Source organism: Strigops habroptila, chromosome 2, assembly GCF_004027225.2.
Source record: "Strigops habroptila isolate Jane chromosome 2, bStrHab1.2.pri, whole genome shotgun sequence".
In the NCBI taxonomy this organism is placed as follows: domain Eukaryota; kingdom Metazoa; phylum Chordata; class Aves; order Psittaciformes; family Psittacidae; genus Strigops; species Strigops habroptila.
Window position 1 is genome coordinate 62,591,768 of NC_044278.2, and position 24,813 is coordinate 62,616,580.

General features: G+C 41.3%; 1 protein-coding gene across 1 annotated transcript in view; it reads left to right on the forward strand.

The window, feature by feature from the left end:
• The first annotated feature begins 4,492 nt into the window (after positions 1-4,492).
• GRTP1 (growth hormone regulated TBC protein 1) overlaps positions 4,493-24,813 on the forward strand; it is a 37,196-nt gene continuing 16,875 nt past the window's right edge. The window contains exons 1-5 of the mRNA XM_030477167.1: positions 4,493-4,674; positions 6,527-6,678; positions 12,721-12,879; positions 19,815-19,939; positions 23,127-23,223. Coding sequence (XP_030333027.1) covers positions 4,637-4,674; positions 6,527-6,678; positions 12,721-12,879; positions 19,815-19,939; positions 23,127-23,223 — 571 coding nt within the window. The 5' untranslated portion in view covers positions 4,493-4,636. The remainder of the gene's footprint in view (positions 4,675-6,526; positions 6,679-12,720; positions 12,880-19,814; positions 19,940-23,126; positions 23,224-24,813) is intronic.

The window sequence follows — 24,813 nt, forward strand, 5'->3', positions numbered from 1 at the left end:
TACTCATGCAGCCAGGAAAGCAAACATCATCAGCATGAATGTAAAGTGCTTTCATCATACCCCTCATGATCATTCAAGTAGATAAGGAAAAACAAAACAAACAGAGAAAAGCCATCTAGAAAATACTTAATTTTGTTCACTGAAATAACGAACACATTTTACAGAGTTGTAGCCTGACTTAAACTAGATTTATCAAGTAATTAACCACTGCGAATCTCTCTTTTGGTTTACTCAGTTCCACACCATTGGGTTATTGGCTTGTGATAGTTGCTGACCTTTTTCTAAGGACATCCTCCTCCCTGTCTTAGGAAGCCTTCCTGCTAATAATGTTGGAGTATTTTTTCTGTATCACTTTTGACATGTAATTTTGCCATGTTTTTCACACTAAGGGCACTGCCATATCATTTCTCTTCCCCCACTGTTTCCAGCATTGTCACTTAGAGCCTTGAGCCTTCTTTTCTGACGCAACTGGAGGATGGCAGTGGAGTGCAAAAACCTTTCTGCAGAGATTTCCATGGGTAATGATTCTCCAGGCAGCTGCAGTGGTATGCAGCAAGCTTTACAGCTCCTTTTTATAGTTGCTCATATCAGTATGCTTTGACTCCTGGGGACACAGTCATACTAAGAATAATCAAAATACTGGCACTTCCCAGACTACACGTGGATTTGTAACATGTCTTACCAGCTAGTAACCTTCATAGACGTGAAGCTGTGAAGCCTCCAGGGAATAGAGGAAATTAACTTTTTCAAATATGCTTCTGTCCTTGCTGTGAGGTCTGTTCTAAAGTTCAGTGACTGCTGTTGGAACAATTCACGTGAACAGGTTTAATCAGGCCTGCAGACTACAATTATGTAAGCATGATGCAATTTTCTGGGACACAAATATGGAGCAAGTTCAGCGTTTCATTACATCTTCAGAGCCTCAATCCATACGTAGGTGAAGGTTGACTAAATTTGGTAGGTAGTTGGTAGTAACAGGAACAAAAGGTGTCTGGATGTGATGGTGGCATTCCTTAACCTCATTAGCTGGATGAGTTGTCTAGTCCTTGAGCACATTGTGCGTAGGTTAGAATGTAGACTTGCAGTGATTAAAATATATATATACCCCTATGTTTACTTCTTACTGAATATTTTTATACTGTCAGATCTGTTTAATCTAAACTGTTTTCTCCAAGTATGGAGTAGCAGATTTTTTTTTCAGGTCATGGGAAAGTAGCTCAAACTAAGTGGATGCAGAGTAGAACTCCAACAAAACAGAGTATGCCTGTGTCGCATGGTTTACTAAGTAGAAACATAAAAATGAGTGGCTGTATAACAAACCACACAAGCTAGGGAAGCCACATATACTGTGGTGATTTCATCGCTTACTGAGATACTACAGCACCCAGTCATGAGCAAGAATTACCTTTTTTATCTCTTCTCCAGTGCTGCTGCATTCACATTTTCTAAGCAGGAGCTATTAACCATTTTGTGAGTGGTTACTGGGTTTTTTTAAACTTACTGTCTGGATCTGGAGAAGCAGAGCTGCCAGCTTTGCTGGGAATGGTGTTTCTCATTGCTATTTCTCAACTAACAGACTCACCTGTGCTGTCTTAAAAATAGTAGACACACTGTATCCACACACACCTTCCACATCCACACACACTTTATCCCCTTCTTGGTCCTACTGTGCTCTGCTTTCCTCTAACAACTTATTTTCTTTGACCTCCCTGCAGCCAGTGAGAAGAACTTCAGGCAAGAAAATTGACACATTTATGATATACAGAATAATAAAGATAATTATTCCATTGGACGGATAAAGAATCCTTACAGCCCCCACAGACAAGGAAATACTTTCAGGGACAAATATTATCAAAGGCTTTCTCCTGATGCTCCTTCCCCACTTCTGGCCTAAAAGTAACAAGAGCCTTGGGGTGGTGCGTGAGGATCTGGACCACATTTCAGCACTGCTAAAACATCAAGCATGCACAGCACATATTTCATAGCTTGGGGAAGCGTAAGGCCACCCCAGACTAATTCCTGATAAGGATGAAAATTTTGCTGGTATTGTTACTTAATAACTGCTTTGCAAACACAAGTAGGGAAGCCTTGCTCACTGAAATACAGGGTATAAGACAAGTGAAGCTTTGAAAGCATCAGCCTGTGAAACACTTGTCTGCTGTCTTCATCTGCCTTTGCAGGGAACACATCTAAATGCCTACCCTTAAAGGGAAGTCACTATTTTAAGGACTCACTTTGACAGCAGCAGGATGGGAATTTCTACCAAACATGTTCACCATAATGTAAAAACTTCAGGGATAAGACTCAGATGCAAAAGCGGGGTGGTGGGGGATGGCAGAAATTACATGTGGTAGATTTCTTTTGTTCTAGGCTGGTAGGTAGGAAGGCTGCGAGCTTCACCGGTCTGAACGTCACCTAAGTCAACCCTCCTCCTGCATTCTGCCACTGCCACCAACTCCTTCAGAAGTAAAGGATCAAAAGTAAATAGTATCCTTTTCTGCTGATCACCAAAGATATGCAGTTCTCAGACTCGAGGGTTTATGCTTTAGTTTCTTTGAATGCCTTTAAAAGCAGCACAATATAATCCGCCCAGAAGAGAGCAGCATTGATACCCTGTGAAGGACAACCAAGGTATTATCTATTGCCAGACAGTAGGCTGGTTCATACTATCAGCCACAATATGGGGATCCAATTATTGCTCTGAAAATATGGAATTATTTCTATTAATCCATTAATATTCTAAGTAGCTTCCTGAACAGGAGTCACAGGAAATTTTTTCATAGGAGCCTTTGTGTGAAAGAGGGAAATCTCAGTGAACCACACAGTTGCTATGCTTGTGTTAGAGCAACAGAAACTGTATATAACATTTAAGGCTTGCTGACAGTAAAAATGTGCTGTGGTATACACAAGGCTACCCTTGATGCACTGCAGATGTACCCTTAATTAATCACAGAAACAATCTGCTGTTTGGAGGAAACTTCTGATGGATCTGTTTCAAAAGGAACATGCACCAAAGAGCCCGACCTTGTCAGGTGAAGTTTAACCCTGTTAAAGTCTGCGGCTTCAGGATTCGGGGGAGAAGGCGATATTTTGCCTTACCAAAGCTTCTTTCTTCTCTCCCATGGGACAGCATCGCCTCCTTCTATTCACAGCTCTGTCAAGGATTTTCTATGCGACTTTGACCAAGTCAGTGGGGCAGAGCTGTTTGCAGAGCGTGCCTCTGCCTACGCTCAGCCAAGGCAACGCTGGCGGGACGTCAAAGCACAAGCTTGGCACAGGCATCGGCCGGCTCTCCCTGGGCTTGTTTGTAATCAGGTTCCAGTCCTGCCAGTACCCGAGTGTGTTCGTGACGCTGCACAGTAATTTGAGTGGGACCACCCTCCTGCAGGAGAACCACAGCGTTCTCCCACAAAAAAAAAAAAAAAAAAAAAAGAAAAAAAAGGAATACTATGTTTTGCCGAACAATCATGAACGTTTACAGCCCTGTGATGGCAGTCAAACCAAGTACAAACCTCTGTATTTTCTCCCTGCCTTTGGAGCCAAACTACTTCCACATTTCTGTGTGGGTGACTGCCTTTGATCCCACAGAGAGGAGGTAGCTTTCTTGAGGCGAGTGCTGGGAGGGAACAACTGTTGATCTCCCTTGTGAAATCCCATCTGTTGTCTTCAGCAACTCTTACTCGCTTGCTGAACAAGATAATGTTTCTCCAGCAGTAGCTGTAATTTTCTGAGCACTTTGGTGGGTGCAAAGTCAGGACTTGATTCAAAAAGGACAAGAAGGGATATAATTTCGCTCTCTCCCTTCTGTTAGGCAGTGTGTTACGAATTAAGCTGCTGGAAGTCAGGTAGGGCAGAGTCTGTGTGGGTTTTGAGATTTGTTTGACACCTCCAAAGACAAAGAGCAGTGTGCTAATGTTAGAGATGGGTTCTGGAAACTGGGAAGCCTTTTTGGGTATAATTTTAGGTATTATGACTCCACGTTTTTTACAACCTGTCATTTATCGTTTAAATCATGTTTAAATGATTGTTAGCTTCTGGTGGAAACTAAGTCAGCAGAACCTAAAGCTGGTAATATTTCAGTGTAACATAGCATTGATTTTAATGAGTTATTTCAGGAAATTAAATGGAAGAATGTAGGGGGACGGGAGGGGAGGGGGAACGTAAATACTAATACAACCACCTCTCTTCGTTGGTTATGGGGAAATCCCTTTGGTTTAAAGGGCCGCACCTGTGGCCGCTCTCCCCCTTTGTTAGCGAGACATTTCCCTCAATATTTGAGCTTTTCTCCAGCGATGACATGAACGTGAAACCCACAAATCTACACTGGGATCAGGATAGCACCAACATCCCTTCCCTGCCGAGGTGCCCGCCCGGCAGAGCGGAGCAGAGCACCGCACAGCACAGGTTCGGCGGTGCCTCAGCGGGGTGAGGCCGCCCCGCGGCCGCCCGGCTCCTGCTGGCATGGGAGGCGGGACCCGGCGGCCGCCCCCGCCCCTCGGAGGGCGGCAGGAGAGTTGAACTCGGGAGCTGCTCCGCATGGGGCCTCGGTCGCGGCGCTGCTCGGCCTGAGGAGAGCCTACTCTGCGGCCGAGGTGCCGCGCTCCCCGCCCGGGGGAAGGCCGAGCGCGGACGGCCCATGGAGAGGCGAGAGGAGGGGAGGGACTGGGCGTACAGGTAAGGGCTGCTGGCAGCGGTGCTTCGGCCCGCCAGCGCCGGGCCCGTGTGGCGGGTCGGCTCTGAGGCGGGTGCCTCTGAGGTCCGGCGTGCCCGACCCTCAGCCGGGACCGGCGGCTGCCGCCTGCCCGCTCCCACCTGCGCCCTCCCGGGCGGGGGAGGTCGCGTTTAAAATTGCCGCCTTTTCCAACTTTACTGTGAATGTGCGGCACTGTAACTGAGGGGAGAGCGAGACGGCAGCAGGAGCGATGACTCTCAGCGCCGTGCAGGGATGTCGGGTTTTTTTGGTAGTGCCTTAAAATAGCCGTTTGCCCTGCTGGTATCTTGCCGAGAAGGACGAAGGGCTGGGGCAGAGGGAAGCTCTAGAGGTGGAGGGTGAACTTAGAGCCGGTTAACCCGGAGGGAGCGAGGTGTATTCCTCCCAGAGCGCTTGGGGATGTGAGGAGGCAGCGCCGGCAGGTAACGGCCTGGCCCGGCGGGAAATGGCTGAGGGGGTCCGGGGGGGGGGAACCAGCCGAGGTGCGGGCACCGCGGGACAGTGGCGGTAACCTGCGCTGCCTTGGGGCGCGTTAGGGAAGGTGACTTCCTCACAGCCCTACTTCCTGACTCTGTGGTTTCGCTTTCTACCTCAGGAATGGAGTAGAGCGTGAAATTAATCTGTACTTGCTGCCCGCACAGTCGCGGTCATAAGTATGAGATGTGTGTTCATAGAGGTGTTCGGATTTTTGGGGTGTTTTAGGTTCATTTCTTCAGAGAAACCTGTGTTGGCGATTTCAGTGGTTTTTACACCTATGGCTTTTGTGTCAGACTTGAGCACATGAATACAAAGGTGACTTTTCTAACAGCCGCTTGGATAATAACAATCTGAGGTCTGAATATTTAATTCTTCCTGTTCTGATTCATCCTTTACTACCTGTGACGATCCTGTGAACCAGGGTTTGCCCAAGGCTGTGCCAGTGCCGCTCCATGGGCAATTCCTACTCCATGAATGAAATCAAATGGGCAGTGTGTTTTTCGAAGTTATGCCTTAATGCCCATCTAGCAATGTTTTCTGAGGGGACAGACTTCTCTATCTGTTTAACTTCTGTGAAGCTGATGAATGTTCTGTACTCAGGTGATAATTGGCAGGTGTAAAGCATCCCGGGAAGTTGTCATAAATCTAGTTTAGCAAGGTGAACTAGCTGTATATCAAGCTAAAACAGAATCAGACGTGCAGTTCTGAAACTCCATCAGTGTCGCGCTGCCCCAGATAATATGCTCTAACACTGACATATTGTTAAAGATAGTAAAAGAAGCATTTTTGGTACTAAGTATGAAGAAGGTATATTGACACAAGGATTTGCATTTTGGTTTCTTTTTTTCTTCCAAGCCATATACTTTCCTAAAGATAATTTCAGAAATTACTACTTTCAAAAATAGTCTTTGTAACTTTTTACACTTTTTGTTGTCATTTTTCTGTGCAGGACAGTGTGGAAAGTGACTTCGAGCCATGTTTGAGCTGCTGTGCTATACCTTCATACTTTTCAACTGTTTATATGTATTGTGGAGAAAAATACCCCCCAGACTTCTGTGTGGTCATAATTTGGGTTGGTTTTGCACACAATGGATCCTTTGCTCTAAAATCTCCTTACTTCCAGAAGTAGTGAAATCTGTAAAAGTGACTGAACAGTGCATGTTTAAATTCATATAAAGTAGGCTTTTGTTGGGAGGAAAGAGTTTTTAGTGCTTTGAAAAATAGCAACTGGAAGTTATTTAAAGCATATTTGCATTTATGTGTTTTGTTGGTTTTTTTTTTTTTCCCAGCTGTAGGTACGTAGAAAAATTTTAAGAAGAATTCTCTTTTATTTTGCAGGGTTGATCCATATGGGTTTGAAAGGCCAGAAGACTTTGATTATGCATCCTATGAAGCATTCTTTTCCAGATATCTAGTGGTACTCACTAGAAGAGCAATAAAATGGTCCAAGCTCTTGAAGGGCAATAACAGTATACAGAAGAGTTTAAAAGGTGAGCTGTACGTCTATTTATAGGTTAAAAAAAACCAAACCTATTATGTTGGAACCAATATAAATTGGTTTTGCATCCTTGAATGTTAAACACTATTTTTGTCTTCAAATAAAAAACAGTAGTATAAGCTAATAATACTTAAGCAAGTGTGCTGTTGTTAGGGGGATTGCTGATTTGATTTAAAGCTTACAAAGGAGTAATCTTTCTTCGGCATATGCTGTATCTTACTACTTCTGTAATGCAGAGATCATGGCCACTGCACTTCCAAGATGCTGTTTTCCAGCTGTTTGTTGTATTGTACTCTGCTCTGTGCTCTCTTTAGAGAGATACGAGATTATGTATGACTGTCTGGAACCCCACGGGACTCTTGGTTGCTGATTCCTTGACGGTTTTTCAGATTGCTGAGATTTTCCAGCTCTCTATATCCTCTGTTTGTAAAATGGTGTAGCCTCACAGCTAAAAAGGTGTGTGCTGAGAACTGATGCTAAATGCCTTATGAAGTGAAGAAAGTAAAATTTAATGTAGGCGCTAATGCAGCATCAGATAAAATGCTGATGGAACTGTTAATGGCCACTTCCAAAAGCAAGAAAACCTTTAGTAATGTTTTATCTTCAAAGAGGGACGGGGAGAAATAAATGGAGAGAGTCAGAAGGTGGCAGGGAATCCCATGAAACTAAAGGGTGGGGGGGGTTTCCTCCCATTCTTTCTCTGGGTTATTTTTTCATATAAGCATTTAAGTTTTTTCCTCTCTGCCCTTAATGATGCTATTCAGCTTGCTTTCTCTTTGGGAGTCTTTTGGAGTTACAGTTCTGTATAAATATGTTAAAGTGAGTAAAAATTAAGCAAAAGTTAATCAGGCCGTGAGTATTACATAGCTGAATACTTAGAGCTGTGCTTCAGGTGCAGACTTTCATTGCTAATTCTGCTGGTTTTGTTGGTTTGGGGTAGCTTTTTTTTTCTTGGCACCAAGAATGGAATGATGACTAGTGAGGTATTATAACAGTGTATTTAGTGTATGGATGTCTGTTTTAAGGATGAGGAATCCCAGAGATTATAGGTTTGAGCTATAGCTGCGAGATCATATGCTGCTAATTAGAAAGTAGCTACTTCTAATCTCTTTCTTCCAAAGCTTTTGCTTAGGGTGTCAAGTTTGAATATAGCGATAACTGCAGTTTTTAGAATTAGTATTTTGAGATTCTGCAAAACTTAGTCTTATAGTTGTGGAAAAATATTATCAGATTTTGATTCAAGTCCTCTTAAAATGCAAGAGCTGTGATGGACACAGCTTTTAGCAATTTCTATGAGTTCATTACATTTCTTTTCCCTTGTTTCCCTGTTCCAGCATTGCAGACACAGAACGCTACTGTGATACAAACAGTGTGAATGCCTTTGGTCTTATTTCAGAGCCAAAACTTTGACCAAATTCTCAACTTGTCCACCAGACTTCAGCACTGATGATCATGCTGCCCCAGTAGCCATTTAATGGCAGTAACCATTAACATGGTTTTGTCTCTAACAGGCTATTGTTTGTGAAAAATAGGAAGCTATAAATCCACTAAGTGGATGCAGGCAATGGCTGTTGGCTGTAGCAAGCCCTTGCAGGCTGGTACATCATCTTTGACATTACTAAATTTTGCTAAGGATACTAGGATTTGTAGACTATGCCTTCTCTCATATATATATATATATATATATATATATATATGTAGTATGTAAAGAGAGTGACTGGTACAAATAATGTTGAGGAAATGTAGTCTTGAGTGTAAATGCAAAGTTGTTACAGTAAGCCTCTGGCATTATGCTAAACTGATACCACCGAAGAGGAGAGCAACAGATTAACCTGTGCAATTGCTGATTTTAAAATACTTCTTATATCTGTGTTAAGATGGGAGCCTGTGGCATATGCACATAGAATTATGTAAGCAGTTGTTTAGATGTGTGCTTTGATTTCCTTTCAGGCACTCAGAGACCAGAAAGTCTGCCTGGTGATGCATTGAATTTCACTCCTCCAGAACCTGACTTCATTGCTTTGAAGCTTTGCTTAGTAGCTGCTGGTTCTGATTAACTTTCCCTCTCCTGCAAGTCAGCTGTAAGCTAGAACTGCCACTTCCCCCCCGAATGCAATAGCTGTACCTGCATACCCATACCCTTCTTTGGAGTTCTCTTGGGGCCTTTTCAAAATGCATCCTGCTGTGAGTAGATGTGAGAGAGATATTATATATGTGGTATCTCAGTAGCTCCAGACCCCTTTTGTCTTTACACATAGAGAAGCTCATAATTCCTCTCCCAGTGAACAGGAAGAAGTGATGACTTGTGTTAATTTTCCAGTTTGGGAATGTGACGTGTTCACATGCCTCACATCAAGGGTGGTATGTATGTATGTATATATATAATTCTGTTCTACTGTAAAGATAAGTAGTTAGACTATGTTTTAACAACTATAATTGAGCAGTGTATCCTGTTGTTCTGGATTACAGCCTTCCGGCAGGGCAAGTCACAGGAATTTTGGCTGACAGTTCCTTTTGGTCATTCTGTTTTGTTTTCCCCTCTACCCTTGCTATCTTCACCTTGTTTCCTTTGCACATCTGAATTTTCAGTCAGTGTTTTGTCACTTGCCTGCTCTCTCTTGTTCCACCGCAACCGAGATCCTCTTAATTTTTGCTTTTCTCCATTCAGGTGCTACCTTTATGGGACCAAAAGGCAGCTTTCTGGTCTGGCTTGTTTACAACAAACTGCCTGATATAATTGCCCAAAGTAGTGTAATTCTGACCAGAAGTGTGCTATGTAAAAGAATTTGGCTGTAAGTGGATTAACCAGAACCGGACAGTAGCAGAAGGTGTTTTCTAGTCTTTGAGGCTCATAAAATACAGTGACAGGTGAAAGTAATGGTACTAAATGGTGGTTATAACATGAACACTTCTGTTCCAGCCCAGGGGTTGGAGAAAGTAAGGAGCATCTTAGAAAGTCAGTTTTCATGTTCGACTATAACTTGAACACTTACAGCCCAGATCTGCTTTTGTTTCTTCTGTGATGTATTCATGAAATAAAACTTTCAATTCCTTGATAAATGCTGGTTTCAGCTCTTCTGTAGAATTTATCCTCTGCGGTCCAAGTTAGTTTCCTCAGCATTTAACAGCAATTGTTGGTAACTGAAAAAGTAGCTGACAAGTGTGGATACTTCTCAAAATCACACTTTCCTAATATTTTAGATGAGATAATTTTTGGTTTTAAATTGGGTTTTCCTACATAAACTTAGTCTGTGGTATAGAGAGAAACAATGTTAATTGGGCAGTGGGGAAGGTAAATACAACTTCATCTAAAAGTAAAAAACCTTCAAAATTCTCATATTTACATTTAAAGAAGGACAGGCAGGTTTAAAGTGATTTACTTATTTTTAAACCTTGTTAATCTAAGTAGTGCACAGTATTGGAAAATGTTATTCTGCATCTTTTTATCTTGAAGTTACTTTGGGTATTTATCAGCACTTCGAGTCTACTACCCTCTCATGTAGCTGTTTTTTCTTGTAACAAGAAAAACATATTCATAAAGTGTGTCTCTAAACCTGCAGAAACTGGCACTGGGTGTCAGAGGTAATGGTATTAAGACTGCTTTTGTTTGCTTACATATTGCTGTTTCATATTAATGAACAGAGGCAAAAGTATCACATAAAGATATTTCTTTACTGCACATGTTCTAAAGCTTAGACTGCCTTGTGTACGCTGTGGGTGTTCTGGGAGTGATTCCTCACGTGGATACTGAGGGCTTGCTGGTATTCAGCAGTGCTGCTTTTGAGATCAAGCCCTTGGTTTACAGATAGAGTCGGATGTGTGGTTGGAGCCACATGCACAATCCGGCTTCATCTGTGAAAGCTTCTTAAATGTTACAGTGGGAGGATATTCTGTGGTGTGGACTGTGGCTTTTTAGTTCCTGAAGATAATGCAGAAGAGGGCCTATAGGAAACAGATACATATTTGTATAAAACAATACAATTTTATATATAGAATATGACATATTAAATCACAACTGTCCTTATTTTCAAAACTACTCTGCTGCTTCTGCCAGTTTGCAGATCCTGGCAAGTGTAATAATGGTGTGAGGAAGAAAAGTACCATGTAAAGGGCTTTTTGATTCCTCAGAGTGGGGGAGCTGAGGTAGGTAGACACTTGGGGCAATAAAAGCCTCTGGCTCTCTATTACCATGAGAACGACGACACTGAGGAATAATGAGTGTATGCTGTGCTGCAGGGCTGCTTTCCCCTTGTGTCAGTGTCAAAGGCTTGTCCCTGCTTCTCTTGAGTTTAATGTGTATTGTTGGATATGGATACTGGCTATGCTTTCAGAATTTATAGTTGCTCCATAAAAAAATACCATTTGAATTATATGTTAGAATATGATAATCCAGTAATTTAGCCAGTAGATTTGCTTCTAGAGACACATGCAGGCACATCCAAACATCTCTTCTTGCAGACCTAAATGGGACTGGTTCCTCATGCTCATTCCTGAATTTGCTATGTCCATCTATAGATTTCCTGAGCTTTAGAGTTCAAAATACTGTAATAAAAGATGAAGTGGGGATTATTAAACATCCATGGAAAAAAGTAAATTATTTTCAGCCTGTGTACAAGAAGGCTGTAGTTACTTTGCAGCTAGAGCAATGGAGACTAACCCATGAGTATAAATCCTCATCGAAAAGCTAAACAAAAACTGTACCTTGAAGACCAGGTGTTTATTGCAAATGTTAAGGGTAGGAGTGTTTCTTTGAGAGAAAGTACCATATTTTAGGTGGGTGGAATGCCCATCAGAGATGCACAGATTGGTCTATTGACACTGGGAAAGCAGCTTTGGCTCCCAAAGGATAGGCAGCTGAAATTAGGTGGAATGTATTTAGAAGGCGGCTGGCTGAGTTGTTGCAAAACCTTGATTCATTCTGCTGTTTTTAAGGCCTTTACTTGAGGCAGTGTTGATCCAGAGTTTCAGATCTTTGTGACTGGATAAAACCAGATCAAGTAATATTTTGTATATGTCTCTGTGTGTGGGCAGAATAAAAATCCCCACTCTCATGTGAGTCCCATAGAACTTAGGGAGGAGAAGTCGATACTTCAATTGACACAGTCTCATTCGTTTAATAAGAAATGTCTGGTTCCTTTGTGAGTTTCTTCTCTCTGCAAAAAGCAGAAGGATCTCAAACATTTGGCTGTCTTTTTGGGTCAGAAGGGGTAATGCTGATTCAGGATTATGTACCAGTGAGCAGCACTGGCTCCCTGTTAATATTTTTCATACCACTGCCAGGAGGAAGCTGCTTTGGCTGTCATTAGCCTGATGCTTCATCCTGCAATCTTGCCACCCTAGTTATTTACACTGAATCATCTGCTTAAAAAAAACCCTCGCAGCACACCCTGATGATGAATATGATACAGGAGATAAGAGCTACTTTAGACATGAAAAGACTTTCCCAGTTATTCTAGGAAAAATCACCTGCTGCTCACTCGCATCTCCAGTTCTTCCAAAGGCTCATTTAGATAGTAGCCACATACGTCCTATTTCTCAGTTTCCGCCATGATTTCAGTGGTTAGGTGCTAAGCTGAAATCCCGGGGTTAAGTTAACATCCATTTATGCTAGAGCATAACCAAGCAAACAGAAAGGGTTATCATGTCAGAGGCCATTGGTGGTGTAGGGAAAGAAAAAGTCAGTGCTCATCTGAATGATGAAGGACAAAGATCAAGGAGAAACTTTGCTATTTGTATCTCCATCTGGAAAGGTGGGAAGAAGAGGAAAGGATTCAAAATCCTAATGGGGAAATAGAGGAGGGAGGAAAGCCTGGGTCTGAAGATCTGTGTGGGGAGTCTGAGTGGCAAGAACTTAGTAGTGAATCTAAAATATACTATGTAGCTGAGAAGGAAATGCATAGGAGAGAAAGCTTAATAATCTCTAATCAAGAGTTCTTCTATGACTTCTGAACCTTCTGTTGCTCATTTCCAAAAGAAAAATAGAGATGGAAATTTTATTTATTTATTTTAAATCACCAAACTTCTTGTATTGCAGTGAAAAGATATATCAGGAAAGGCATCCCCAATGAACACCGTGCATTGATCTGGATGATTGTGAGTGGGGCCCAAGCCAACATGGAACAAAACCCTGGGTATTACCACAGTCTGCTTGAAGGAGAGAAGAATGACAAGCTGGTGGAAGCAATCAAAACAGGTTATTGTCCTGATAACACTGTTTATCCATGTTTATCTGTCCTATGTCCTTAAATGTGAGGGATCAAGTTATGTCATGGAAAACCTACATTTCTGTAGTAGTGGTTTAAGTGCTGAATTAACATATAAATTAGGTTAGCCATAAGCTCTTTCCCAGTATAGATCTTTCCAGGTTCACTGTGTGGTCAAGAGCATTAAGGAAGATGAGAAATTATTTGGGAAGGAACAGAGAACAAACATAGAAGACATTACTGTGTCATCTCCTAAGTGATTGAAGAGTTATCTACAATGAGACCTGCCTTTGGGTCTGTTTCTCCTTACTTCTGTCCCAATAGGACATTGGCAGAGTGGCAGGCATGGTTGAAGATGTGGTACAGTGTCCGTATGAGGCAGGTGAAGTAGGCTTGGATTTCAGCCTGAGGAAAGACTGCTGAGGAAAAGCTGCTGATAGAGGTATATGAATTATAAATGGTGTAGAAAGGGTGAATGGGGAGCAATGGTTATTTGTTTTTTGTAATATAAGAACCAAGGACAGTGAATGAAATTTGCGATGCTGAAGGTTTAGTGTATCACCGAATTGTGGCACTTGTGTTACTGGAGGGTAGTGCTGAGGCCAGAAGTATGAACTGGTTTAAACAGGAATTTGACAAACTGAGGGATGGGGAAAGCCACCTGGTGCATGAAATACTAAACACTAAATGTAAATCCCTGAAAGAAGGCAAGTGCAAGTGTAGGAGGAAAAATAACCCTCCTTTACTAATCCAGTTTCATATGCACTGTCTGTGAACTTTTGATCAGTGGCCAATATTGGTGGCAGGGTATTAGGGCAACTAGTCTTTAGTCTGGCCCACTGGGTGTTTAAAAGAGGCAGTAGGGGAGGACAAGCAAGTAGCAGTTTGATGTAACTGATATTTGTCCTGAAACTTTTCAACCTGCTGCAGCAGAGCTTTTGTAGAGAAACTGATAATTGGCTGTATTGCCCAATTAATGAGTCATGAGGTTGGGCTGTGCTCTGGACAAGCACAATGGTGAGGTGGCTCTGTTAGAATGGCAGGTGCAGTTGTCCTCCTTCTCCTCTTCAAAAAGATAGGTAGCTAAAGTTGGTGCTTTATAGACTTTTTTTTATTCTAGTTGGATAAACATCTGAACACTTTTTGGTTTATGCCAAGTTTCTTCTCTGCCTCTCCCTGCAACAGCAGCAGCAGCAGCACTGCGGGCTTTTGGGACTACACACCTTAGTAAGGCATTTTGGAGCATAAACTTTGAGTTCCTATAAATATGAAGACTAGCCAGAAATCTTCAGGCTCATATCCTGGTCAGAAGTAGAAACAGTAGAGCTATAACTATGAATACAGGGGAGCTACTAAGATGACTTTCCAAAGCCAGTGTGGGAAAGGACCTGGAGAAGGATCAAACTGTATTCAGTTGGGGTACAATTGCTGCAGGATGGAGTTGCAAACAATTTCTTTTCCAGTACTACATGATGAGATGAAGGATCATAGCATTGACAGTAGGTGGCTTTTCACCCAGTTTATACATGAAAAATATTTTTGTGGGGAAGGAAAAACAATGGAAGAAGATAAAGAACCATGTGTGAATTATGAAGGAAATAAAGTTTTGGAAGAGTTACTGCATTGATTGGAAAACTGCAGAAGAGAAAACTAACAAGTAGCAAGTGAGGGAAGGGATAAAGAAAAATAGGTTGGAGGGTTTTATTGGAAGAGGTGGGGGAATAAAAAGAGGACCTTGGACTCCAAAGTGATAGATGTCCCTTCAGAAAGGAAGAAATAATGTGAATATACAAGACACAGAAGGAGCGAAGTACTTAAGGTGGATGGAAACTTCATGTTTAATAAACTTCATGCTGCTGTTGACTGTGCAGATTTTATACTGGGCTTTAGCTAAAGGCTGTTTCAGTGTGAATTGTTGCCTGACATTAATTTTGTTTCTGCCTGTGGCGTTTTCCCATCACTGTAGTTGTTTTTAATGGTAAACTAAAGAAAGATATGGAATCTTGCTGCTGTTCACTTTTCATGTCTGCAGTTTCCAAAATTTTTAGGCAGTTGAGCTGTATTTAGTGCTGTGGTCTAGCTGTAAAGTTAGCCCAGGACAATGCTGCGGTTTAAAACAAGAAAACAGCAACCATGCTTGCTTTTTTTTAGGGGGAGGGGCAGCAGGACAAGGCCAACCAAAGACTTTATTTCAAATTCAGTTTAAAATATGTGTAAGAGCCAATGTGTCCTGTTTCTTTTACATGCCCAGAAGCTCAAAACAATTTTCATGTATGTTTGGAACTTGTTTTCAATATGGAAGTGTCTTTAATGGGATATCATCAGGTTAAAAAGTGCAGGTAGACTGTGTGGAGGAATGGTCTAATCTTGAAAGAAAAATCTGATTAGTAATAGCAATAAAAGTCTTTCAGCTAAATGAATCTGAACAGTTCTTTCACCATATTTGCCCTTTAACTTGCTGATTCTTAACTGGTGGGCTTTATTGCTAATTTTGCTTTATGAGTTTGGTGTTTTGTTTTCTTACTTATTAAAGACAAATGTAGAAGAGAGCAGGCTTTTTACTCTAAATATAAAACTAAGAGCTTAAAGAATGCAGGTGTCTAAATTTTGATGGAAATTTTCATGGCTTGGTTTCTGTACAGATTTAGAAGGACATGCATTCCTACTGCACTTTGTTGTTCATGCCCTATTATAGTAAAGTTTAGTAGGACAAATGATGTTGGCAGGATGAAATGTAGCTGTCCTCCTAATGCAAAGGCTACACACTGGTTACAGAAAGGCTGGGATTTAAGTTGATGTAGCTTCCTTGCCGTAAGCCCCGCTTAGGCTGGGCCATTGAATTTCATAATAAGTACGTCTGTCTGCAAGTCCTTTTGCATGCACGTGCAGCTAATATCCACGTTTCCACTTTTATTTCATGAGGAGGAGCTGTAGGTGCTGTGAAACTCAGGGTCTGATGCTTATCAGTCAGTCCCCTGATCCCATGCCACGCTGCATGACTGCTGGCATAAAGATCTGACTGTGTGGACTGGATAGTAGTTGCAAGATCTTAGTTAAGTTTATGGGTTCAAAAAATAAGTCAAACAATAGCCATTGCCACTTCACTGGAGACAGTGAATATTTTACCATTAACACACTACTAAGCTTCTCTAAATGGTGTTATACATTAATGAAGGTTGGGAATTTTTACATGAGTTTAGGGCCTTTAACCTTGCAAGAGCAAGGGAAACAGCAGTGTCAGCTTTTCTGGCTCTCTGTAAGAGAAGCCATATCAGGTCGTATCCAAACCACTACCTCATCTGGTCTTCTGTCTACTAGAACAACTAAAGGAAGAACTGGAGGAGTAAAGTGTATAGTGATACTTCCTCAGAATGTTTTCCTAGTCTCTAGTTATCTGTGGTTTGGGGAGTTCCTAAGTAATATGCCATATGTTTGTAGTTAATAACACTGGATGGGGAAAAAAAATCACAAAAACCCCTCTGGTGCTCTTTTTTTCACATAATTTATTTTGCTCATACTTTTACAGATTTGTGATGTCTTCCTTATAAGCATCTCCCTCACTTTATCCAATTCCAATATTCCATTTTGGAGATGAAGGGGAATGGAATTTATGCAGGTGCTTCTCGGATTTATACAGTGGCATTATTGTTCTTTTGTAGGAAATCCAATCCCTGTTTGCTTTCTTGATTGCTGCAAGCTATCAAACTGTTATTTGGTGCTGGCGGTGGGAGGTGTCAGGCTCAGTTTCCCTGGTTTTAGTTGATAGGAAACTTGACCTTAACTCAAACAACAAAAAACTCCAAACCTCCAAAAGAATTTCTAGTTCCAGGTGTTGCAGGGAAAAGCTTGAAGATGAGTCCTAACTATCCAGTTATAACAAATCATGTTATTTTTCCAAGTTGTAGTTGATGACCTAACCTCATCATTCTGGAGGTTTGCAGTAGAGCAAAAAAAATATTACCTGCCTGGAAGCTATTCAGAGCAGATGCAAGTTACAGATGTAGCAGTGTCAAAGGAGTGACTGTAAGTGGAGTAGAGGATATTGTGTAATTTACTGGGCACTGTGTCTGGGAGTGGAAAGCACCTGGATCTGAAGGTAAGAACAGAAGGGATGAGATAGCAAGATGAAGAAGGTTGACTTGTAGGTGCCTGACTTTTGAAGTACCTTTAAATATAAAAAGCACAAGACTGGTACAAAAGCATTAGTTTTCTTGACTGCACACTTAAATCTCTTTGCTCTAGAAACAGCATCAACAATTGGTATTTCAGGTACCAAAATAGACGTCCGATTTATAAACTGGGGCTAATGTGGCTTTCTGCCTATGTTTATATTACTGAATGAGGGGTAGAAATACTGCAGACCTGTGGAAGGGAAGAAAAAAGCTGGTGGTGGTCTTGGCAGTTGTTGCACAGAGATAAATCAATGGGAGAGGAAAGCTGATGGTTTTGTTTCACAGCAGCATAACACTGCCACCTCACAGCGCTGAAAGATCATCTGAAAAATAAATGCCATTGGGATTTATTCTGAATTTACCCACAAAGGAGTAGCTAGCTTTTCTCTGTGGCCGTCTTCCTGGTCCCATGCTCCTATACCTGGTTTGGTTATAGCCAGCAGATCTGCACACAATCACAAGATGGTCATAGTTTGGGGGTTTATCTAGCAGTATAAAGTTCTAACATTCATTTCCCTGCTTGAAAACAATTCTGATTATTTTTTTCCCCCCAACTGGGCTAGTTTGAGGCTGTGTTCCTTTGGACACTAATGTCTATCAAGAATGAAGGAGGTTAATGGCTATCAGGTCAAGAGTGGGCTGCATAGAGTGAGAGAAGGAGGTGTTTGGATGTCTCCTCTGGGGACAGGGGTATTAAAGTGGGGGTAAGTGCTCAAGTGAAATGAACAACTCTCACCTGCTGCTGCAGTTTGCTTCAAGTCATCTCTGGCAGTCATCTCATAGTGCGGTAAAACATGAGTTTGTGTGCACTTGAGGAGCAGGTTAACCTCCCTCACACTGCAGTCAGAGGAGCCTCAGAGCTGGAGGAAAAGGGGGAGAGCATGCAAATGAAACAGAAAGGGGAGGATGGGGAGGAATGGGAGGGACCCTCTGCTCTTGGTGCACTCGGGGTGATAATCTGGCATGAGGAATCCTGTGAAACTGTGCCCCATATCTTCTATTAAGGGTAAAGACTTCCAGCTCTTCTATCTTGTTTTTTACCCCGTCCTTTCTCCTCAAACTAAAATACTGTTACTAAATATAAAGAAAAGCTTTAAATTCTTTATAAAATTGGGGAAGACTTCCTACAATCAGAAAGCAAATTGGGATGGATTCTCTCAACTGCAGGCCTTCCTCAGGTTGTGAAATTAAAGATGAGTTTGCTTTGAGTAGTCTCTGCTTTGTATATGATGGACTTCTCATACTCCCCCCTCACCCTTGTCTGCATAGCTGAAGGGAAGAGCCGTAAGTGAAATGTCAGTATTGATCTTTTCTGTAACATCCAGCATGTACTTTAATAAACAACAAATTTTGATTATGCAAATACTGTGCTGCTCTTTGTACCAAGAAGAAACATAACAAATGTATTTATCCTATAACTGGCTGTTGCTCAAGTCCTTTTAAAAACTGTCTTTTTCCTTGTGTTTTTCTTTTCAGTCACATGAGAGGTGAAGTGAAATATTTTTTTCACTTTAAAAGGAAGAGCTAGTGATTAATGTGGTAGTTTTTTAATACTTGTGACTTCCATTACAGTACTTGTGATTTTGGGGAGCTTTCTTCCTTTGGTTACTTACAGCTCAATTTTGTGTCAAAACTGTAACAGACTTCTTCCTTTATGGAGGAAAGGGCTGATAAGAAGTGATAAGTCTGAGGACATAGATATCTGTACAGTAGTGCTGTTACTGATTTAATTTATTAACTTTAACCCAATTTGGTTTTGTTATTAAATGTAAACAAAACAACTGTTTGTGTTTTATTAATAAGTCTTGAAAAGCATTACTTACTTTTGAACAGGATTATTCTCTCCAACTTCTAAAAATCAGATGCACAAGTCTGGACTAGTGACCTTGGGTTCCCTCTTCATGGAGTGAAGCAGGCCTGTTTCTTTCCAACAACTAAAGGGAGTTTTGGGTGACTACCTCAAACTTGCGTGTCTCATTTTCAGACCTTTGTAAGGAGAGATGAGTCCTACTATATCATTGTTGATCTGGAAGAAATGACTGTTTTGAAATGTCAGTAATTGCATGGTCCTTACTTGGTTTAGGATTGAGCTTGAAGCATGTGGGATGTGCTCTGCTGCTTGGATATCAAAAATCATTCTCCTTATTGGTGATCTTGCACCAATGAAGAAACAACTTTTCTCATGGTCACATCACAGAGAAACTTAAAAAAAACCCAAACAACTTTCAAAAGGTGATTTTAAGTGGAAGTCACCAGCTGCAAGAACAGGGCTGGTTTTTAGCTGTTTGGTACTGTTTGGTAGAAGTTCACTGAATAAGTCAATTGAAAGTTCATCTGGTTTGTTATGAGAACATGCTTTCCTAGAGGCACAGCTCATTTCATACCACATGGCCAGATCAATTTGGTATGTGTTGTTTCTGTCAGTCTAAATGTCTGGTTTGCTTTCTCTGCTTTAAAGTCTTTGCAGTCAGACATTGGGAGAGTCCAATCTGCAGGAAAATTTCTTTAATCCTGCTTGAAACTGATTTCTGTGCACTAATAGGATTAATTTTTTGAGGAATAGATTATTGTCCTTGAATGCAGATGGCCTTTTAGCCACAATGGAGGTAAAGCTGTTTCTTAAAATTCATCCACCAAAACTAGTTTAGTGAACCATAGTGAAGTGTCAGTTGTACTTCAGAAGAACGGTAAGTTTATTTGGAAAGTGGAGGTGGGAACTGCTCTTAATTTTGATCTCTTTCCCTTTCATCTAGACATGAACAGAACATTTCCAGATAACGTAAAATTCCGCAAAACTGCTGATCCCTGTTTGCAGCATGTACTTTACAACGTGTTGGTAGCATATGGGCATCATAATAAAGCAGTAGGATATTGTCAGGTATGTAATGACTGTTTTTTAAACAATGCTGCATTGCAGCAGCATTTCTTGTCCGTTTGAATGTGTGTTTTTAGAAGCAGATCCACAAACTATGTCTGTTTTTAGAATGGCCTGGGGAATGTGTGGAAATGAATTAGCTTCAGGCAAATTCAAATGTCCTTGTGAGTTTCTCTGTGGCCTTTTTTGTAGCTGGCTTGATCATGTTTGGCTCCATTTATTAGCTGCAAAATAAATGTTCTATCACACTTGGTTATATCGAGTGTGTTGGAGTGGAAGATGAAGTGACCTTGCCTTTCCCTCTGTCCTTCCTGCCATCTTTCCCAGAACAGTCCTTGTTATGTATGAGGCATCATGAGGTCTCAATTTCCTTTGTTTTCACTGGTACACTTTTCAAAATGCAGAAGACCAGCATTGATGCCATGTCATGTAGTTGGGGGGGGGAGGTGTGGTGTGGTGTGTGTGTACCATTTATTTGGTATCATCTCCCAGTACAGACATGCAAGTAGGAAGAAAATGTCTTTGAAATTCAACCTGATACTGCATAGATAGCAGCTCAAAAAAAGTTCCCGTCACCATTGCCAAGTGCTGTAAAGTTTCCTATGGGACACAAAGAAGATAAAAGTTGATTCATGACAGTCAAGGAAAATGTGGCCATCTTTAAGCATCATAAAGAAGCAGGAACTGTCATGAGCAAAATGTGTTTTCAGTTCACTTAAGTCCTCTCTCTTCCCCTTCCTCACTAGGGATGTGAGTGCTAAACTATACCTCCTGTTAATTAAGAAAGTTAGTACAGTAAATACAACTGTCCCAAAGTTAAAAGAATATTAATTAGATTTATTGAAATCTGGAGAGGAGAAGACTTAGAGGGACTTAAACCTAGACTAAAGTCACTAAAAAAATTTTGTATATCCCAACCAGTTTTAGTACAGAAATTATTTGAAGAATAGGAGTAAAACATGAATTATTTTTTATTAATATTATGTATTAAAATATAATTGTAATACTTTAACAGAAGGGGTAGAATTATGGGTACTCTCTTTTGCAAGTGTCAGGCTCCTATATAGAGGTAGTTACACCCACAAACATACACAACTTCTAAACCATGCTAGCTTCTACCCAGAATATATGTCCAATTGCTACTAAAAAGCTTTAGTACATTAGCTATTTAATGGGCTAGTCTTTGTATTTTAACTTGGCATTATGAACAGTGGAGAAGAGAGATTATTTAGAAAGCCTTATGTGATTTCTTTTCGCCTCTGGTCTCCTCACAGGATGAATGTTTTCTGGCTAAATAAGTAGAACATAAACAAAAGGTCAACATCTGCTTTCCAAAGCACATTGTAAATCAAGCAAAGCTCTAGGAAATCACTTTTTTTGCTAGTGAAGCAGCAGACTTCATCAAGATAGATACAGTAATGCACTGTCGTGATAAGAGAGACCCTGTAACATTAGAAAGCTGGTGGAGGGGGGGAGGTCAATTTTTCACTCTAAGTGCTTTGCAGAGCTTTTACTGACTGAAGGCTCTTCAGAGGACCTTTCCATAATGCTAGTGCATTTGTGGTACGTTTAAGTCTCCTCGCTGGGAGCGTATTAGGCTGTGCATTGTCATGCTGTGACCGTGGTGTGGTGTTGTGTACCCTGGTGTAGCCAGCAAAATTCAGTGTCCTGAGACCATATGCTCCAGAGTAGGATTTTGTGTGTGCTGTGTTAAATGCCAGTCTCTTGTCACTGTACATGCACTGACTAAGCTAACTGTCATCACGGAAACAAGTAGTTGCCTTCCTAACTGGAAGGCCAAGCACCATGTAAGGCTGTGCATGGTCTGTACAAGCCATTTGTGCAACTGCTGTAGTGACTCAAGGCTTGGAAAGGAAAAGATGCAGTGTCCTAATAGTTCCATGTTCTGGGGGTGTTGCAAGGCCTTCTAAGGTGGGACAGATGAGTCAAGTCTGTTGAATGCAAGAAATGAGATCTCAATTCAGAGAGAAAGTTGTAGCTTCCAGAGGCTGAGAAGTGTTCTTTTTGGTAATTGTAGTCTGGCTCACAGCCACAATTGGCAGCACTGCAGGATAACCAGAGACAGTGGTGGTGCTGCTGGTGGTGATAGATGTGCTGGAGGAGTCCAGCTCAGAGGGAGAGAGAGAACAACAAGGAGAAGGCCAAAGAAAGGGATGCAACTGAAGAAGGTAATGTAACCACCACCAGCCTTCATAGCCTGTAAATGTTTAAAGATAATTTTCTGTTAGCTTAGAAAGTCTTGGGGGTGAGGGCTTGCACCTCAGAGGCAGCTGGTGTCTGTTGTTGTGTTGATGTGCTACGTTGTTATGGGTGTCAGTTTGTTTAGGATGGAAAAGACATACTTAAAAATGCTTAAGGAAGTGGACTGCTGTGCATGTAGATCAGTAATAGTGCCATAACTTAGCAGTGTTATGGTGGATACAAGAAAACAAGTGCCTGAGACCAAGGCAGTGTGTTTACAGGGAATATCAGTTTGTGACCTGTGTGCTCTGTAAGCCACTCCTTCAGTCAGAGTGTCAGTAGCAGTTACGAAAATTGCACCGTCGAACTTTGGCCAGTCATGACCTGACTATCTTCACAAATCTTCTGGTAGCTCTTCCAATGACCCCACCTCCCAGTATTTACCTTCTTTTGCATATTGAAAGGTAGGAGCTGTAGAGGCCAGTCACTGACTAGCCTGAGGAATCCTGGAATCCTGGATCTATTATGGAAGCAAATTATTTGTATACAGTCATTTGAGTTATGCAGCAGCAGCTTGTAAAAGCTGCTGAAGCTGCAACTTTTTGAGTAAAGGGTGTGTCAGGCATGCTTCATTCTCCTGCAGCTGTGCTGTCTACTGCAGGTGTATTGTGTTTGTACTACACATCTAATACAGCTGTGTTTTGGTGCTGGTGAAAGCAGTTTTCAGTTACACTGGAACAGGGATAAAAAAAAAAGGTATAGACTACTAAAGCTTTTTCTTTTAATTTTCCTCTCCTTGATCTTTGTTAATAATTATTGTTAGCTGTAGTCATGCAGGTTTAACAGCTTACGCAACTGGTGGCCTTTATTAGTAGATTTTATTTAATATGCCCCCTTTGTAGAAGTGGAGTAATTTAGCCTTAAATCAAAAGAAATAAACTAGAAACTCTTAAGTGCATGCATCTTAAAACCCATCTTTCTATTTCAGGGCATGAACTTCATAGCTGGATACCTGATTCTTATTACAAAGAATGAAGAGGAGTCCTTCTGGTTGCTAGATGCTCTTATTGGAAGAATATTGCCTGGTATGCTAAAATGTGTATAATGGTATTCATATACTGGAGCTTGGCTTTTGTTTTATCTTTGCATTCTTCTCTGGTTTCAGAGGTTTTAGATGTTAAAATGGACTTGCACAGGCTGAAGATTTTCTAGGGTCTTGGAAACACAGGACAGAGGCACAGCACACAGGCAAAACTTGCCTGTTTTATAGTCAGATTTTAATCTTGATGCAGTGATTTATGTATATGTTAATTTGCAGTCTTGCTTCTCACTCCCTACTTAGACCTGTTAGGTAGATGTCTTCCTGTATCAGTATGATGCTGGGGAACAGGACTTGCAAAGGTGTCTGGGGTTTGGCACTTCTGGTTGCAGGAATATGATATGAGACACAGACGAAGCAGTGATGACAGAGCAGAGTGAAGATGGGATATGTGTACAGTTTGAGCACTGAAAGTAGGAATTCCCAGTGGCTTGGCAGGTCAAGCATGATCTTTCTTCAGAGGTATTTGACAGGGTGGTGGTAGTTTCTGCTACGCACAGTAGTTTCTGCTGTGTCTCCCACTTCTGAGTGGGGATATCTTGAGCACACATCGTGATTTTGCACCAAATCAAATAAATGTCTATTCCGTTCCTGTCAAAGCTCTGTTACAATCAGTGGTGATCTAGCCAGGCTGATCAATGGAGTCCAAGGGGAAATTCAGCATACCTTAAGCTACAGGCAATCATCTGCATCTGGTCAGTTCAGTAATTCTCTAGGTTCTCTTGCCTGGATCTCTGGATTTGCAGGAGGTGTTTCCACAATGAATTTTGCCCAATGTATAAGCTGAATCTCAGTGCACCCATGAAGTAGTTTAAAACCAGAAGCAGACATCAGGCACAGCTTTGTTTTATACTCCTATGAAATTACCTTGGGAATATTCTTTCTTGGGATTTAATTATAGAGGGAGATTGGTTTCACTGTGAATTCCCCTTAGCACTGCACAGGACTGACTACAGCTACACCCATAATGTAAAGTCTTACTCAAAATGGAAGACTCTCTTACTAAAAGGAGGCTTTGAAATTCCCTGTTGCCCTAGTTTTGCTTTTGAACAGATCTTTATCCCAAATGGTTGGAGGCTGAATTCAATATTACAGTGTCAACCAAGTGCTGGTTAAGGACATCAAAGTTGCTACTTTCATTTCTGCTTCTTCATATTCTTGTTTATTATTAAATAAAAAAAAAGTATATAATTTTTGGTTCATTATTGAACAGAAAGGAAAGACTTTGAGAAGGAGAAAGAGCTGAGAGAGTCTTTTCATGCTTTTGAATGGCTCTAAGAAATTATCTTTTACACTGAACATATACCGTGTAGGAACTCAGGTCTTCCTTACGTATAAGCAGGGGGGTTGGACTTTGTTTTCAGGTTGAAAGAGGAGACACAGACAGGGAGTGCTATAACTTGTATCAATCTGCAAATATTTGAGGTTTTGCAGCCTTGAAGTTTGCTTTCAAGCTATAAAAGTAAAAAAAATCAACTGTCTGTTGCTTTTGTACTGCCTTGAGAGCTGTAAGCTGTGCAAACAGGTAGGAGACGGCTGCTGTGTGACATGCCACTGGCTGACATGGGTGGATGTC